The sequence below is a fragment of the Peromyscus californicus genome, unplaced genomic scaffold, assembly GCF_007827085.1.
Source record: "Peromyscus californicus insignis strain IS unplaced genomic scaffold, ASM782708v3 Scaffold_22__1_contigs__length_63687245, whole genome shotgun sequence".
Lineage (NCBI taxonomy): Eukaryota > Metazoa > Chordata > Mammalia > Rodentia > Cricetidae > Peromyscus > Peromyscus californicus.
The window spans coordinates 4,240,784-4,258,564 of NW_026294525.1; the positions used below are offsets into that span (position 1 = coordinate 4,240,784).

The following is a 17,781-nucleotide window of genomic DNA, read 5'->3' on the forward strand; positions in this document are numbered from 1 at the left end:
TTTCTCACTGCATTTTGGAGCTTCCGGAAGCCCCACTTTCCCAGGAGAATGGACAAGGAGTGCTGGGCACAGACTTACATCAGTTTATGTCAGCTCTTAAAATTATGAGACTGCCCTGCCGCCTCCGCCTCTGACCTTCAGCCCAAACACCATTACTTCTGAACACCCTGAAGCCTTAGGGAGCGATGTGAGCCCACCCGCAGGAAGCAGTGGATTCCAGACACTGCACGTTTTCACTGGCATACAGAGCATCTGGGCATCCAGCTGTTTGTTGGTTTTCCTCTAAAGTTGACCTCCTCAGCTGTCCCTACAGAAACAGCTGCTGACCCCCCCACCCCCACCCCCAGCTTTCAATCTGTGGTCACTGCTTACAAACCTGTACCCACAACTACCTAAAAACTAGAACCTGGAGTAAAACAACAGAAGCATGCTTTCAGTGTCTGGGGAGCTAAGCTGCCCCGTGTTCAGCTGAGTTCAGAGGCAGAGGTTACTGCCTTTGGTGCCCTGGCAGGGGCAAGGGCAGGAGGCTCCTGTGAGGAGGAGAGCTCTCTGGAAGCTAGGTGCTTTTGCACAGAGGGAATGTGGTGTGGTGGAGATGCCTATAGGGGTTGTGGGGCCCATGCCAACTTCTCTACCACTCTAATGAGAAATGCTTCCGCCACCCAAGTTTCCTTGGCTACCCTGGGCACTGAGTGTCCAGTTGCTGCTGTGCAGAACAAACAGAAGAGGAGGGGGTGGGGTGAGTGTTGGCACAGAGCACACAGGCTTACCCACTTTCCCATGTGTGGCTGACTCACCCTGGGCCAGAGCTATTTAATGTGATGGGGAGTAGTTTTTTGAAACGTTTGATGCTCACTTGTAAGTGAAACAGGTGTTGGGGCTGCCCTGTAAAAGCCCTTGACTTTGGGGTACATTGCACTAACTGTTGGATTGCCGACTTAATGGACTCTTCAGCATTGTGGATATGTTTCCAGGTATTTACAACCAGAAAATGAGTTGAGGTAAAGATTGGCTCTCATTTTGAATCCTGTTACGGTGGTGGTAACACATCGCCTTGCCTGCAGTCGCTCATTAAAACAGAACAATGTCTAATATTTCCTATGTTGCTATTGTATAACAAACTGCCTTGCCCGGTCATAGATAACAACCGGTTTTAATGTGCAAACAACTCTTTAAGGAGTGGCATCAGCGATGTCAGTGAAACCTAGGTAGCACTGAAACGCCCCGCCCGGCTCCGGGTGCTCTCTGGACTGGCCCGAAATTTCTCTCCCGAGTGTCATCTGAAAGGCTTTTCTGTCTAACATGCAGGGCTCCAGCAGTGACTTGGTGCCACCAGCTCCCTTGAGACCTAGCTCCTGGCTTCTGGTGGACTAAGCCTTCGCTTCGCGGACCACGGGAGAACTGGGGAGAGGGGAGGCTTGGGTCACTGGGGGCCGGCTCCCGCCCCTGCAGCTCCCGGGCACTTTGTCTCCAGTGTTCAGCAGTCGGCGGCCACAGCAGCCCCGCGCAGCCCGGGACTTGGCAAGCTCTTGCTAGCGCGCGCTCCTCCTCCTCCTCCTGCCGCCCGGCCCAGCCCGGCGGCGCGTCTCGGAGGTGCGAACCGGGCGACATCCAGATCCGCCCGCAGTTGGGCCGCTGCTTGGCGGTGCCCACAGGGCCCAGCCCGGAGCACCCTGTTAGAGGGAGCTCCCGGGGTTGCCGAAGCGAGGAAGGGGCGGGAGGAGCCTTCTCTCGAAGCCACCGGGCTTTAGGCCGGGGCTAGGAAGGAGCGGGAGATGCCGTGGCTGCTCGCAGGTGGGTGCGCCGGGAGCGCGGGGCGATCTGCAACAGATGGGGAGACGCAGGGGGGTCGCTGGGCCTGTGGGGCGGCTCCGCGCGCGCGGTGACTGAGACCCGCCCCTCTCCTTTCCAGGACACTGATGATCCGCTTGCTCGGCGGCGTCATGTCATTCCAGCCTATGCCGCCACCGCCGCCGCCGCCGCCGCCGCCGCCGCCGCCCTCCCGAACCCCGGGGGGCCCCGCCGCGCGCCAGCTATCCCGGAGGCCCTGCGTGCCGCCCGCGCCCTCGCCGCCTGCCGCCGCCGCCGCCGCCGCCGGGGAGAAGAAGAAGCGGCCGCCCGAGATGCTGCTCTCCAGCTCCTGGCCCTCCGCCACCCTGAAGAGGCCGCCAGGCCGCCGCGGTCCCGGCCTGGGTCCCGGCACCCCGCAGCCGCCGACCTCCGCACGCGTTCTGCCCCAGTCCTCTCCGGGCCGTGGGGGAGCCTCTACCACGTGCTCCGCGCCCCGGCGGGTCGCCTGCAGCCACAGCCCAGGGGGAACCACCGCCGCGGGGACTCCAGCGGGGGCGGGGTCGGGGCCAGACGACACCACGCGCTTCTCCTTGAGCCTCACTCCTGAAGCCATCCTGGTGATCCAGAGGCGCCACCTGGAGAAGCAGCTGCTGGCACGGCCCCGCAGGCCCTTCCCCACACCCTCGCCTGACCCTCGGCGCCCACTGGTCCCCTGTCCCCGGACCAGGACCGCGACCCTGCGGAGGGGCGGCCCCACCAGTGTCCCCGACGCGCCTCTGGCTGTGGCTGTCAGCAGCCGCCCACCCGGCGCCTCGCTGATGCCGGGAGGTCTGCAGGCCACGATGCCCAGCCACCGCCCCTCCAGCCTGCGCCCGGTGCTCAAGGTGTCGCTGCTCAATGAGAAACACAAGTACGACGATGAGGAGTACGAGGAGGAGGTGGAGGTGGTGGACGAGGGCCTGGTGCGCAAGTGCACCGAGTGGCTGCGCGGGGTGGAGTCGGCCGCCGCTGCGAGGGGCCGCACAGGGCATCTGGACTCGCTGCCTCACCTGAGCACGCTGTGAGCTAGGTGGGCCTGGTGTGACCCGACCTGGCAAGAGGCCCGCCACCGCCTCCTGCGCTCCTTGCCCCATCTGGGCTCTTGCGAACAAGGTAGGCCAGCAAGAGACAGGACCACAGCCTGGAACTTGGCACAGGTGCACTTAGTCATGGGTGACCCACAGCCTCCTCTAATGCCCGCCGCCCACCTGTGCACCGTGCACCGCGAGCCACCACGTAGGTCATCGCGGGACACAGCAGACGTGCCTGATTCCGGTGGCTGTCCTCTGCTCTTCCTGCTCCCTCGTGGGGAGGAAGGACCTGTGAAATGCCTTCTGACCTCCCACCCTAAGGAGCGGTCCCAGTGGCCCTTTGCCCCAGGCGGCAGCCCACCTCCTTGGGGACTCTGCAAGCCTGTGGCCACCGAGGGTGGGTGGTCTCCTGTTGTAGAGCTGGGACATGGTGCTACATTTATGATTCGTCTCCTTCCGAATCAGAAAGATGTTGGGTGTTGGAAAGCCTAAAAGCTCTGGTTAACTTAAGTTGTAACTCGGCAGCCCTGTGAGTGAGCGAGCTTCCGGGGTAACGGAGCTCTGTTGCCACAGGGTGAACTTGGTGGACTTGTGCTCTGCCTTCCAGCTGTGTACTCAGCCGTCCCACATCCCTGCACTTTCACACACATGCACACCAAAACACTCCCCTGTCATTGCACAGGCACGCACACTCATACCCATGAGTGTCCAGTCATGGGGGCATGCATACATACACAATCACCCACACATGCCACTCTCACATAGATGAGCATTCGCGCCCATACACCAATCTCACTGTAGTCCCCCCACCCACCCCCGCCCCCTCCCCAGCCACACACAGGTGTTCCCAGGACCACAGAATTATTTTCAAGAGCTGGACCAAGGAGGGAACAGGACTTGTGGTTGGCATTTGCTAAGAATGCAGCCTTTATTTGAGGGCACAGCAACGTCTCCCGAAGGAGCATGGGGGAACGGGGAGGGGCCTGTGTGAAAGCGAGGCAGGGCAAGTCCGCCTCCTGGAGCCCTTAGAGAGGAAAGCAGGAAGTACCTGTGGGTGAGGGCAGGTGTCTTTCATCACTGTGAAGATCGGGGACACAGGGACTCTGTAAGCTGTAAATAGTGACTTTTTAAATTTTATTTATTATTGGAATGAAGGGTAAAACTCCTGTCTCTTAGCAGCCATGCCCTTCCCACTAACTAGGGGATGATTCTTTTGTATTTCTTCCGTGCCTGAGTGGATTTAACCCCAAGGATGAGAAGGAAGTATTTGTTCTAAGCAGATAAGGTTGGCTATAGAAGAGTAATGCAGTACCTCAGTGTTTTGTTTTTCACTTACCTTATGCAAGTCAATAACTGGTTTAATGTTTATCTTGTTAAACTTTAGTGTGTCAATTCTTAATTGTATTTTAAATCGAAGCCTTACACTTTTAAGAACCAACTACATATTTTCCTTGTAGAGACCTGTGTTCTCTCTGTCTCTGTCCCTGTTTCTCTTTCCTTCTCTCTTTCCTTCTTGGCACAAGCTTTGTCAAACACGAAGCCTTAGTTCAGAGGGAGCCACACCAGCCACCAGATGAGTTACGAAATAAGTCACTCATTGATTCCTCTTTCCTGATCCTAGTTTGACAGCTGGGAAGTAGATCTTCATTGGTTTTAAATGGTTAATGCCAAAGGGGCAAAATTAGCAACCCTGGTGAAGGTAGATGGGAGCCTTTCTCTCTGGCGGGAACAGAAGGGCTCTTTCTCTAGGCAGACCAGGTGGAGAGGGCACAGCACAGCTTCATCTCACCCACACCCAGTGCAAACACCAGTCCTTAAGACACTCAGCTCCCTGCCTCAGCTGCCGTCACACCACAGGGAGAATTCCTGGTGAGTCCTAAAGGAGGGACCTCGAGAGAGATCTTCCTCGCTCTGTCCATCTTCTGGGTCTCCGAACTGCTCTGTCCGTCCCTGTCTGTGTGTCTGCTTTGATTTTCTTTCCTCCCTGTCTTCTCCAGGCAGCTCTCTCCCAGTTCCCCTTCTAACTGGCCTCAGTTCAAAGCTAAGCACATTTTTCCTGGTTGGTTATTCACAGGGGCTTGTACGCTGGTTCTCCACTTTAGAGATGGGAGCATGTTTGTGTTGGATGGCCGATGGCTGTCTGTAAGCAAAGGAAGGTCTGCGCTTGTGAGGTCTCTTCATCATTGCTGATGTTCTGAGGACATTTTCTAGTCACTGTGATACAATTTCTTAATGTTTAAATAAAAGAGGGATTCGATGGTGTGTGCTGCTTCTTATAGAGTAGGACTGATAACTGTCCAGAAAGAAACCTTTGAACACTGGTAAGTCCTCTAAGATGGCCTCTAAACTGCCTGGCCTCCTTAGGCCCAGGGACTTCTGAGGTCATACGAGGTCACCACCAGAAATGGCTTGGATTTTTAAGAATCTAAGACCAAATGCTTTCTACGAATTCTATGGAACAATGACAAAACCTGTGAGAGATTGCAAATGCCCATGAGAGCTTTACCCCAGATACACTCCTAAAGCCATCCCACAGGACAAGAAGTCTGCATTGAGTGGACATATATTTCAGGAAGACTGTGAAATCTGGACAGACACCTCCTGTACACATTCAGTAAAACCTTTGCTTCTGACTTCTAACACACTTCCTAACTTGTAGGCCATCCCAGCCAGAAGTAAATGGTCCATTTGAGTAACAGCCAGGGTTGCTACCAGATTGCGTAGTAAGTGTGATTTGTCATAAATTCTTGAGTCCATGTATAAAAGAATAGTGAAAGTAAACTTAAGAACCATTCCCTCCTTCTGTCATATATATATGTGTGTGTGTGTGTGTGTGTGTGTGTGTGTGTGTGTGTGTGTGTGTGTGAAAGAGAGAGAGAGAGAGAGAGAGAGAGAGAGAGAGAGAGAGAGAGAGAGAGAGAGAAAGGTAGACGTTTATCCTAGAGGGTAGGTAACCTTGTATGTGAAATGAGAGAGTGTGCCATGCCTGTGGTATGTGCCTGTGAGTTCCAGAGTTGGACTCTGTGTGACTTCATCTCCATACCTTGTGTGACACTTAGACAGTACCTGGCACTTTCCAATAGGTATTGTTACCGTTTCCCTTAATTTGTAAACTAACAATCAATGCCAAAATGTCATCAGGACCTTTAGTGTTGTGGTTTCCTCTGAAATGGTCCAGTTCAGCTTAGGGTGGTTGATCTATGGGGTCCAAGCATGTTAAGCCTGCCATTCGGACCCTTTGCTTTTTAGTATGAGAACTTTGTAGTATGTCATTCCAAGAAAGTGGCAAAGTCAGGCCTCCTTCAAAGCAAGCAGCCCACTGCATTCACCTCCGTACAGCGTGCTGCATTGACCTCAGTGCACGGGCCATTGTGGCTGTGAGAAATCCATCTGCTGGTTACTTTGCCCCTTGCTATGACAATTATCTGACAAAGGGGGCTTAAAGAAGAACGGGTTCATTTTAGCTCACAGTCTGTGGGGATGAGGTCCATCATGGAGGGGAAGGCATGTGTCAGTCAAGAGGGCAGAGCAGCCGGTCACATTGCATCTGCCCTTGGGAAGCAGCAAAAAGGTAAACACAGATGCTCGGCCTGATTTCTCCCTTTTATTTATTTATTATTACATTTTATTTCACTTAAAGTATCAAGCTGTAGGATAGCGCTGCCTATATTCCAGACAGACCTTCCCTTCTCAGCTAAGCCTCTCTGGAACCGCCTTTGCAGACCTGCCCAGAGATGTGTCTCCTAGGTGACTCTAGGTTGACAAAATAAACCATCACAACCCCACCCCTTCCAACCTGACGCCCAGACACACTACTTCTAAATGGAAACATTCCACCCCTGTCCCATAAAGGCTCATTCCATCTAGTAAAATACATACAGTCCTAAAATCTCCGTAGCATCTGCCAGTCCCTACATTGCTCACAAGTCGAAAGTCTCTTCTGTGACTCAAGATAAAGTCTTAATTTTGAGCTTCTATAAAAATCAGTAAACAACAAAAAAAAGACAGTAAAAATTACATGCTTCTGATATACAATGGCATAGAATAAATATTGTTATTACAAATGGGAGGGATGGGAGCACGGCAAAGAATGATTGGGCCAAAGCCAGACCAAAATCCAGATGGGCAGACACTGGGTGGTGCAGCCCCATGCCTGGGATCTGGGCTCAGCTATCTCAGGTAGTCTTTCCTCCAGTTCTTTCCGCCTGCAGCACACTTGGCCTCTCTCTTGGGCTGTCTCCACGCTGTGTGCAGCTTTCCATGGCAGATAGACCACAGTTTGGGTATCTCCTCCATCCCAGGGTCTCCACCGTGATTTAAACTCCCACCTCTCTGTTTCACTCAGTGGCTTCTCTGGGCCTCCCTTTAGAGACTCCAATCCTTCTGCACCTCGCCAAGCCTTGGTAGCTTTCTGGAACCTGGGTGCAAGCCTCTATGGTCCCGTAACTCTTGCGTTTTCCATGTGGCAAAAAGGCCACCAAGAAGCTGCTGCTGCCAGGGTCTGTTGCCAGCTGAATATACTACCTGGTATCTTTCTGGCACAGCTGTAGTGACCTCTATGCACATCGGAGAGACGGTTTTGAGTCGGGAAGATCTTCCAGCAATGACATCAGCTCAGTCTCCCTTTAAATAAGCGCATATTCTTACACTGCTGGAGCCTCGCAGAGGAGCCTTCGGAGTGAGGTCTCACCCTCACTTTCCCTGCTGTCCCACTGCAGAGCCTCTATTTCTCTCGTTTTAATATTGATGTTTTATTTAATATTTATTTTTATGTGTTTTGCCGGCACATACTTCTGGGCACTGTTTGTGTACCTGATGCCTGTGGAGGCCAGAAGAGGGTGTTGGATTTCCTAGAACTGGAGTTACAGACAGTTATGAGCCATCATGTGGGTGCTGGGAATTGAACCCGGGTCCTCTGGAAGAGCAGCCAGTGCTCTTAACCACTAAGCCATCTCTCCAGCTCGTTCAGTTTCTCTTTAGCAGCTGTTTTGTCTGTGCCCTTCTTGTCTGCATCTTTCAGCTCACCTACATTCTTTTTATTTTCCAAACAGCACATTTTATCAAATCTTTTGCTGTCTCTTACTGTGGATCTCACTAAGAGCAGTGAACAATAGCCACCCACAGTCGGAATGTTATACTGTCCTAGAATTACCCACTCTCTCCCCTAACCCCCAGCCAAGGTTTCTACAGGTAGCCCTGGCTGTCCTGGAGCTCACTTTGTAGACTAGGCTGGCCTTGAACTCAGAGATCCTCCTGCCTCTGCCTCCCAATGCTGGGATTAAAGGCGTGTGCCACTCCCCCACTCCCCCACCCACCACCTCGTCTCCATTTTTAAATTCAGCCTCACTCATTTTGTTCAGGTTAAGGGAAAGATACAACCAGATTCTCTGCCAGAATACAATGTAAATGTCCTCTAGTCCATTTGCAAATAGTGTCCCTGATCCCGTCCGGAGCCTCATGGACTACATTTCTCTCAGTGCCCTGATCTTGGGAACTCTCACCCAAAGGATTCATTAAGTTCTGATTACAGCTTTCCAGGACTTCTCTAGCCCTTGGCTCCAATCTTCTCCCCATTTTCCCCACATTCGGGTCCAAAAGTCTATGAACCACACGGTCACGTGTATCTCGGCAACACTCTTACTCCTCCAGCACCAGCTTTCTGTCTTAATTAACTTCCCCACTCTGTTCTGAAAAGAGCATTGTAAGGAAGAAGAAAGGATTTCAGATCACAGTTCAGGGTTCAATCCCTGTGGACACGACAGCATGAATGTGAGTGGCTGTCACATCCCACCAATCGGGAAGCAAGCAGAGGTGGGAGCTAATGCTCAACCCCCCTCTTCTTTATCCCAGCCCAGCTCTCTGCCCACAGGATGGTGCCGTCCACATCCAGGAAGGGTTTTCCCTCAGTTAAGCCTCTCTGGAAGTGAGACTCCTGTGTGTAGCCCACTCCAACCAGTGACACAATAGTCTCAGACTTCATGAACAAGACAAATATTCACAATGACTTTCATCAAAACAACCTCCAGCAGGACAGAATCATCCGGCGATTCATTTGGAAAAGAATGTCATTTCTGCTGGATCCTATTCCCGACAGACCTCAAGGACTTGGCCTGTGAGACAAGGCTGTTGAGAGATTGACCACAGCCACGGGAAGTTGGACTAATCAATTCCTTAGAAGAGCCCTTGCTCAGTGTCAGCCAAGCAGAGTACCAAGATCCGGGAGCTCAGAAGACAATGCTTTGCCAGTGGTAGAGATTCACACCCTTAATCCCAAAGCTCAGGAGGCTGAGGCAGCCAGGTTTCCATGAGTTCAGGCCAGCCTGGGCTACAGAGTGAGACAGTCCAGGACCCTGTCTGACAATCCCCTAAAACCCACAGGGTCCATGGGTAAAGCCCTTCTCTCATTCCTCATCTTCAAATTCATCATGTTTTAAATTTTCTCTACCAATCTTGTGGGAATTTGCTCAATACAACTAATTTTTGTCTTTGTTTTTGCTTTTTTGAGACAGGGTTTTTCTATGTGACAGCCCTGGCTGTCTTGGAACTCATTTTGTAGACCAGGCTGGCCTCGAACTCAAAGAGATCCATTTGCTTCTGCCTCCCAGGTACTGGGATTAAAGGCAAGCTCCACCACTTCCCAGATACAACTAATTATTTTTAAAGTAACCAACTTTGGGCTTTGCTGATTTCTGTTTGTGATTCATTTTGCTGGCCTCTACTGTGATTTTTTTTTACAATTATTTTTATACAGTGTGTGTGTGTGTGTGTGTGTGTGTGTGTGTGTGTGTGTGTGTGTGTTTGGGTTTGTGCATGCCCTGGCACTGGACCTCCCAGTCGGCTACCAGTGATGGTGTCCGAATGAACTCTAACCAATAATTTTCTCCTTTTGTGTCATTTTTGAAAACCATCCTGTCTGTGGCTGCTAAGTGGTCAACCATTCAGAACATCTGACATCACATGACTGAGACTGGCTTCTTTTTCTTTTATTCTTTTTAAATAACCAGCTTTGGTGGAGTCAAGAGGGGCTTCACTTTATTGACATCAGTGAATGCAAGCACTCCCCGGTAGTCACTGACCTGCCTCCCATCCTGATGTGGCAGGCACAGTGCTCAGCAGAGAAGCGTGTGTGGCATCCCTGGGCATCCCCTGTCTGCCTTCTCCCACCCCATGTTGGAATCTATGTGGAGTTAGATTTGGGCCTTACTGAATCTCCCCACCCCAGGACCCAATACCAAGGGACAGGTTGCCACAAGCTCCTTAGAACACAGCCAAGGGACAAGGCTTGATTTCCCAGTTCTTGCCTTTGCCCTCAATCGCATGCAATTCCTCATCCCGACTCATAGTTAAGGGGACTGCTGCGGGTGGGGTGGCTATCCAGTCACGGCCTCCTTCTGCAACCATCCTGTCCCTTCTGTGAAGCTCATGCCCAAGGGGACATTGATGTATTCCCACTAATGCACCCTCAACAAACTCCCCCCAGGTCCTTGTCACTCTGTCACTGTATAGCAGAGAGCCGGTCCCTCTCGAACTCAGATGGTTGTTCAGAGACTACAGAAGATGACTAATTCCTTACCTGTGTCACAGTAGAGGGCAGCGATGGGACCACTTAGCTGTGATCGTGAAGGCATGGGCCTCTTACTCTAGGGACCTGCTAAAAGATACACTTGGGTGAAACCAGCCATCTGATAAAACAACAAGCAATTCAGGGGGACCCCAGGCCACCATGGAGGAGACAATATCTCCAGGTGGGTTGCACACTGTAAGGCAGCGCCTGAGCCCAGCCACCTGGCTCATTGCTCAGTGCCTCAGTCAGTCAGTCAGCCGCATAGCTGTCCCCTCGCTGGCTCCCGAGTGTGGAGGCCAGGCCGGGCTGGCGCACAATAGGACGATCCTTGCCATCCTCAGTCCTCACGCTGTCTAATTCTCTGGCACCACCCCAGACTGTGGGCCTCACTTGACCACAACATGTGCAGCTCGGGGACAATCAAGCTAAAGAGTTCTGAGACAATTGTCCCTGTCTGAATCCTCTCACGGTGCCATCCCACTCGGGGACAAAACACACACGAGGCGCTGAAGGAGCAGCGGACTTCAGACAAAGAGCTTTTTCACCACGCCCGCCTGCTCCTGTGTCAGCCTGGGGTCTGTGGAGAAGCAGCAATGGCAGAAGGGTCATCTGAAGAGACCCTTAGATGTGATCTCCTCACCCAAGTTCACATGTACAAATGCTGGCTGCCACAGGAAGGTGGGCTCTGAGGATGACGGTACCCACCACAACGTTCTCAGATTTCCTGAACTAAAGGCTCCCAGGGCATGTCTTCCCTGCAGATAGCATTCCTGTCAGACCTTTTAGGGATGTGTCTAGGCTGAGGCATCAGCAGCCTCCTAGCTGCATCATGCTTCTGCCCCACAGATGATGGGAATCCTTGTCGGAATTTGAGAAAACAGCATCCAGCACATTATAATTGATGATGGAGGAGGGGGTGGGCTCTCACACCAGCTTGGGGAGAATGCACGCCCAGGTGCCCAGGGGAAGCAGATGACACCCTGCCCATCACACTTCGTTGTATGTAGAGATCTGGAAAAGCAGATGAGGACCTGAGCAAAGATGAAGGTTTGAACTGTAAGACAATGGATTGAAAGCAGGTACACCAACCAGTTTCACGTCAACTTGACACAAGCTGGAGTCATCAGAGAGGAGGGAGCCTCCGTTGAGAAAATGCCTCCCTGAGATCATTTTCATAATTGGTGATTGATAAGGGAGGGACCAGCCCGTGGTGGAAGGAACACCCCTCTGTGGCCTCTGCATCAGCTCCTGCCTCCAGGTTCCTGCCCTGTTTGAGTTCCTGCCCTGACTCCCGTTAATGACGAACAGCGATGTGGAAGTGTAAGCCAAGTAAGCCCTTCCCTCCCCTACTTGCTTTTTGGTCGTGGTGATTTATCACAGCAACGGTGACCCTAACTGAGACAAGTTGGTACCAGGATAGTGGGGTATTGCTGACAGGTCTGACCGTGTTATTTTGGGGAGGATTGTGGAAGGAATTTGGAATTTTGGACCAGCAAAACCCTTGAGTGTTGAGAGCTCAGTGGTCTGTTCTGTAGGAGCTGGGAAGATGAGAACGTTGAGAGCAGTGCAGACGGTGGGGGCCTGGCTGGTGAAGTGTCAGAGGGAAGCAAAGACTCTCCTGGGCTTTTTGTGCGAAGAATCTGTGTTCCGGTTAGTTATGGCTGAAGACTCAGCCATGATTAACAAGAGAACAGATTACTAAAGTGAAACCTTTGCTTTGCTGGGATACTCGATGCTGGTCAGCTGGAGCTGAGAAATTGTGACCAGCATCTTTGAGGAGAAATCTTCTGGGAAGTGTTTCCTGAGAGTCAGCACACAGAAGCTGTGTTCTGGACACAGCCAACGTCGTGCCTTGAGCTGGCATCTGAACTTGGTAGTATAGGAACCGCCCAGGTGCTACCGGTTTTGAAGGCATAAAGGGGTCGTGAAGAGCAGCCGAGGCTTGGCACTGTGTGGCAGGGCTGGAGTCATCCTTCGTTACATGCAGAGGTTGAGGCTCTCCTGGGACACACAAGACCTTGCCTCAAAAACAAAAATAGGCTGGAGAGCCTGGTAGTGATGGTGCACGCCTTTAATCCCAGCACTGGGGAGGCATGGGGGTGGGGTGGGGTGGGGTAGAGGAGAGCAGAGGGAGGGGGCAGGGACAGTCGGATCTCTGTGAGTTTGAGGCCAGCCTGGTCTACAGAGACAGCCATGGCTACACAGTGAAACCCTGTCTTGAAAAACAAAACAAACCACCAAGGCTGGAGAGTTGAGTCAGCGTGCCCGCTGCTCTTCCAATGCACCTGGGTTCGGTTTCTAGCACCCTGGAGTCACTCAAAACTGCCTGTACCTCCTGCTCCAGGGCATCTGATGCCTTCTTCTGGTCTCTGTGCACTCACACATAGACACATATGAATAACAAACTATGACAAAACCAAGAAAACAGAATACCCTGCCCTGGGTTTTCTGAACAGGGAGGTTACTGGGGAGATTACCTAAGTGTCTCTCCCATCTCCTGCACCAGCTGTGTCAGTCAGGGTGACTATTGCTGTGAAGAAACACCACGACCACAGCAACTCGGGGAGGAAAGGGTTTGTTTGCCTTACACTTCCACACCACTGTTCATCATTGAAAGAAGTCAGGACAGGAACTCAAGCAGGGCAGGAACATGGAGGCAGGAGCTGATGCAGAGGCCATGGAGGGGTGCTGCTTACTGGCTTGCTCCTCATGGCTTGCTCAGCCTGCTTTTTTTTTTTCTTAAGATTTATTTATTTACTTTATGCATGAGCGATCTACCTGCAAGTATGACTTTGTGCCAGAAGAGGGCGTCAGATCCCACTACAGATGATTGTGAGCCACCATGTGGTTGCTGGGAATTGAACTCAGGACCTCTGGAAGAGCAGCCAGTGCCCTTAACCTCTGAGCCATCTCTCCAGTCCACACAGTCTGCTTCTTCTAGAATCCAGGACCACCAGCCCAGGGATGGCACCACCCAGAATGGGCTGGGCCTTCCCTCCTTCAATCATCAATTAAGACAATGCCCAACAGGCTTGTCTACTCACAGCCTGACCTTACGAGGAGACACGGGTTCCCTCCTCTCAGATGACTACAGCTAGTGCCAAGTTGACACAGAGCTAGCCCGCACAGCAGCCTTCTCCAAACGCGGTCTGACGGCGCCCACAGAGATTCTCAGGGGTGTGCGGCAGCTTGTGTGCTCTGTGGTGAGTGACCGGTGGTTTTGAGGGCAGAGGGGAGAGATGGGGAGGAACCGGGGTGGCGGCAGAAGAGAATAGAAGGGGCCGTGGGGTGCGTGCGCTGTCTTCTTACCCAGTGATGGCCAGCCAGTCATAGGGGAGGCACTTGCTGGAGCGCTAGATGCCTCCCTGCCCCAGGAGACCCTTAGGGCTTATGTTCCTGGGGTGGGAGGCTACAATTAGTAAACAATGTGAAAATGGCAAAGGATCAGATGACCTGAGCAGTGAGGGGGGAAAAAGCCGATCAAGTTCCTTCAGAGCCAGAGTGGGGCGGGGCAGGATGAGGAACTCCAAGTACTGAGTCACTGGGAAGGTGACCAAGCACAGACGTTTACATGGGTGTCCGATCAAACACCAGGGGAGGCTGGCCAGGCAGAGGACAAGGGATCAGAGGGCCCGAGTCACACAGGTCAGTCTGGAAGAGGGTCTGGGAGAGGTAAGAGGAGGCAAATCAGAGTCCTGCAGGACCCTGCCTGCCAGAGGCAAAGCAGGAATGCATGGGGTCACTCGCCCTTGCTGGGTGTGCACTCTGTTAGGAGGCAGAGCCGGAGGGCCAGGGTGTGGCTCAGTGGTAAACACCAGCCCAGCATGGGCCTGCCCAGCAGAGTAGCCTGAGATGACCCTGGACCCTCACCAGGTAGCTGCTGAGTGTGAGTGTGCACTTTTATTAATATTTATTTATTTTATGTGCCCATGGATGTGCACCATGGTGCCTGGGATGCCAGAAGGAGGCATTGGAACTCGAGTTCCGGACAGTTGTGAGCCGTCTCTACAAGAGCAGCAAGCTCTCCAGCCCCAGGGGTGTTTTGGTCCCCCCCCCACCTCGCTACCCTCACTCTGTAGACCAGGCTGGCCTTGAACTCACAGAGATTCTCCTGCCTCTGCCTCCCGTGTGCCACCACCGCCCAGCCCCAGGAGTGTTCTTAATGGCACGAGCCAACTCGAGTGCCTGGGGGACCACTAAGGGCCATCCTGTCCGTGCTTGGCTGTAAATGCTGGAGTGAGAAGAGGCTCCTCAAAGGCTGAGGGACCTGGGGTCATCACAAGCACAGCACGTGGAAGACCTGGGACGGTAGGGCGCAGGAACACGGCTGTGACACCTCTGCTTGGCGGAGAGCTGAGCTCAAAGGTGGTTGCTTCATGTTTCCAAATCGAAGAATAGAAACAGCATGGCTTGTATTTCCACGCCTAACTAGGTGTGAAAGGGATGTCAGTGGCAGGCAACACGCAGCCGCTTTCTACAGTGGGTCTGGGGTTGGCCTACTGTCGTGCTATGGAGAGCCAGAGTCCAATCCCAACACCCGCGGGCACTAGGAGAAAAGATCGAAGAGAGCAAGAGAGCCATAGCTGAGAGAACCCAAGTCTCCCCAGAGCCAGACAGCCCGTGCCACAGGGCCAGAGGCTGAACTCTGGGCGGGCAGAACACACCAAGTCTCCTGCACTCATTGCCAGGGCTGCCTTGTTGTGGCAACAGAGTGGCCTGGAGCCGGTGGTGAGTCTGCCTGGACCTGACTGTGGGACCTGAAAGATCCCAGCCTGGTTGGGTGGGCACAGCTGGTGCCCGGGTGGAGAGACGGTGGAGGACGGTGGGGGAGGGAGAGGGGGAAGGAGCTGGGGCTCACGCCTGCTCTCAGGGCACCTGGACACCAGCTGTGTGGACCAAGAAAGGACCTCTGGCCTGATGGTAGGGCCTGAGGATGGCAGGCCTGGAGGTGAGGGCATTTACAGTACAGCCCTGGCTTTAGTGAGATGTTGGTCGTCGGATACGTGGTGGGAGAGGCATCTTTTGCAGAATTAAATTGAGCTGCTCATGGCAGATTGCTCTTCCCCTTTAATTTAATGAAGATTCAATTAAAGAAAAGTCAGGGACCAGGGTTGTAGCCCAGTTATCAGAGTAGCTTCCTTAGCAGGCACAAAGCCCTTGGTTTGATCCCCAGGACAGCAGAGACTGTGTGATGTCCCACACATGTCCTGCCAGCACTGGGAAAGTGAGGCAGGAGAGTCGGGGGTTTAAGTCATCCTTGGCTATATAGCGAATTAGAGGCCAGCCTGGGCTAGGTAAGACCCTATCAGAGATATTTTTATTACATTTCCTAAATACCCTTGGTAGCTATGTGAGCTCCCACCCCCATCACAGTGGCAATAAAGAGCAACAGTGTCAGACCACATCCCTCTCTTCCCGTCGGTGTTCTGCGTGAGGCATCAACACCCCATGCTCAGTCCCGGATGGCCAGGGCATGTCACCTGGCTCCCCAGTGAGTCTCCCATAGGAAGCACTTCCCAAGCTACTTCCATTACAAGTCGTCTGAAGATACCCCGTCCGGCAACCTGTACCCATGTATCGTGTCTGCTTTCTCCTTTCTCCTCCTCTCGTGGAGGTGCAGGCTGGAGGAGAACTCCATGTCTGGAGTACGGGGGGAGGGGACAGACAGTCCCAGAGCAAATTCAGTTCCCAATAAATCCGAAGAAAGCCGGGTCTGACTTTGTGCAGAGTTGAATCGTGTCTAGAGCAGTGCTGAGGAGTCTGAAGCTGATATGGGAACTGGATAGGACACACCCCTTTCCCCCTTTCTGTTCTGAAGCGGGGGGGGGGGGGGGGGGGTGTTAGGACAGACCCTCAAACTGCTAACTAAAGTAGGGTCTTTTCAAGTCCATTGGTAAATGAGGCTTTTGGGATCTCCAGGGAGGCAGAGTGACCTACGGTATTGTGTTCACCCAGGAAAAACCGTTCGACTGTGTAGCCAGGTGGCTTTGGGGATCAGTAATTAAAGTCACAAGGCTATAGCTAAGGTGCATGTGTCCCATGGCTGTTGGTCTGAGGGTCCTGCCCTTCACCTATGGGTCTCTCTCTTCAGCCAGGTGACTTCATTCCCTCCCCACAGCCGCAGGCCTGTCTCCAGGCCTGCCCTGTGCTGAGTGTGTCCTCTCTTCACAGATGTAGCTCCTCAGACCATGGCCGCGGACCTCCACACTTACCACAAGGGCTTGCATCTGCCTCTCCTGAGCAGCCGCCTAGCACAAAGCCCTCACCAGCAGGTAATTGCTTCACGGAGGATATCAGAAACTGCATTAGTTGGAAGGACCAGGTGTGCCCAGTGACTGAAGCCTGCATGTAGCACCTCCTAGTCACTCTAGCTCTTGACCACAGAGGTGAAATAATGCATGTAAATATTAACACAGCTAAAACTTCTTACAGCCAAATATTGTGTGTGTGTGTGTGTGTGTGTGTGTGTGTGTGTGTGTGTGTGTGTGTGTGTAATACCAAACCCAACTCCATGGTACCTACAAAGGTCCCAGCAAAACTGAGAAATCCACGGTTCTATTCTGGTTATGACTAGGGTATGGCTGATCTGGACGTGGCTTGATGCTTCCACCAGTGGAGAGCCCATGTGGCATCTGCCTCTTGGGTCTCTTGTTCTTAGGGCTCTTGTTCACACACCGCAGTCTACAGGGTTCCTTGTTAGAGAGGAAAGCCTTAGGTGGCTCCTGAGCATCTGGGGCCCAGAACGCCCATCACCGGGCTATGTGACCTCTTCCTCCCTCTGTTCTGGAGTATTCATATCTGAAAGACCTATCTGATTCATACCCAGAGTCAGTGGCACCTTTGGCCATGTGGAGAGGAGCCGCAACCTGACCTCAGTCCTGGTGAATTAGTCTTCACAGATGCACCCAGACATGGGGAAGGGCTTTGATGAGAAGACAGATGATCCGTCCTTCAGACAGAGGGACAAGCTCAGCCAGTTGTGTGTTTGGAGGCACTTGGAGTTCTGTGAATCCTGGGTGGAGGATTGAGGACATTTCCCTCTCATCACAGTTTCTAATAGAGCCCAAGTAGGGCTTGGCATGGCTTCCTTGTCAGTCTGGTCCCTACCTGGACACCCAGTAGGTGAGATGTTGAGGCTGTCTTGCCTAAGTGGTGGACGGAAGCACAGGGGATCTGCTAAGGCTGAGGGTGTGTGTTGTGTGTGTGGCTTGTGTGTGTGTGTGTTCAGAACATTCTCTGGAGGGCACTTCCTGCCACTCCCCACCCCCAGGCCATGATGTGTGTAGCTGGAAACAGGGTCCAGAAAACAAACAGGATACAGAAACACAAACCACTCACACCACACCACAGCACATA

The 17,781-nt window shown here is 52.8% G+C and overlaps 2 protein-coding genes across 7 annotated transcripts in view; both read left to right on the top strand.

Annotated features, from left to right (window-relative positions):
* The first annotated feature begins 403 nt into the window (after positions 1–403).
* On the top strand, positions 404–5,118 carry Prr18 (proline rich 18). 2 transcript variants are annotated; one of them, XM_052750809.1, is made up of 2 exons: positions 404–1,001; positions 1,913–5,118. In XM_052750809.1, exon 2 carries the CDS (start codon positions 1,920–1,922, stop codon positions 2,853–2,855), a length of 936 nt encoding a protein of 311 aa, XP_052606769.1. In that variant the 5' UTR covers positions 404–1,001; positions 1,913–1,919; the 3' UTR covers positions 2,856–5,118. The 2 variants fall into 2 exon arrangements, with proteins under 2 accessions (XP_052606769.1, XP_052606768.1); XM_052750808.1 differs by lacking the exon at positions 404–1,001 and adding an exon at positions 1,038–1,794.
* Positions 2,829–17,781, top strand: part of LOC128118275 (uncharacterized) — a 78,252-nt gene continuing 63,299 nt past the window's right edge. Inside the window, exons 1-2 of one of the 5 annotated variants that reach the window (XM_052750804.1) lie at positions 2,829–2,943; positions 16,597–16,697. In XM_052750804.1, coding sequence (XP_052606764.1) covers positions 16,614–16,697 — 84 coding nt within the window. In that variant the 5' untranslated portion in view covers positions 2,829–2,943; positions 16,597–16,613. Of the gene's footprint in view, positions 2,944–9,703; positions 11,755–16,596; positions 16,698–17,781 lie in introns of those variants that run through there. The other 4 variants (XM_052750805.1, XM_052750803.1, XM_052750806.1 and 1 more) reach the window with 4 other exon arrangements.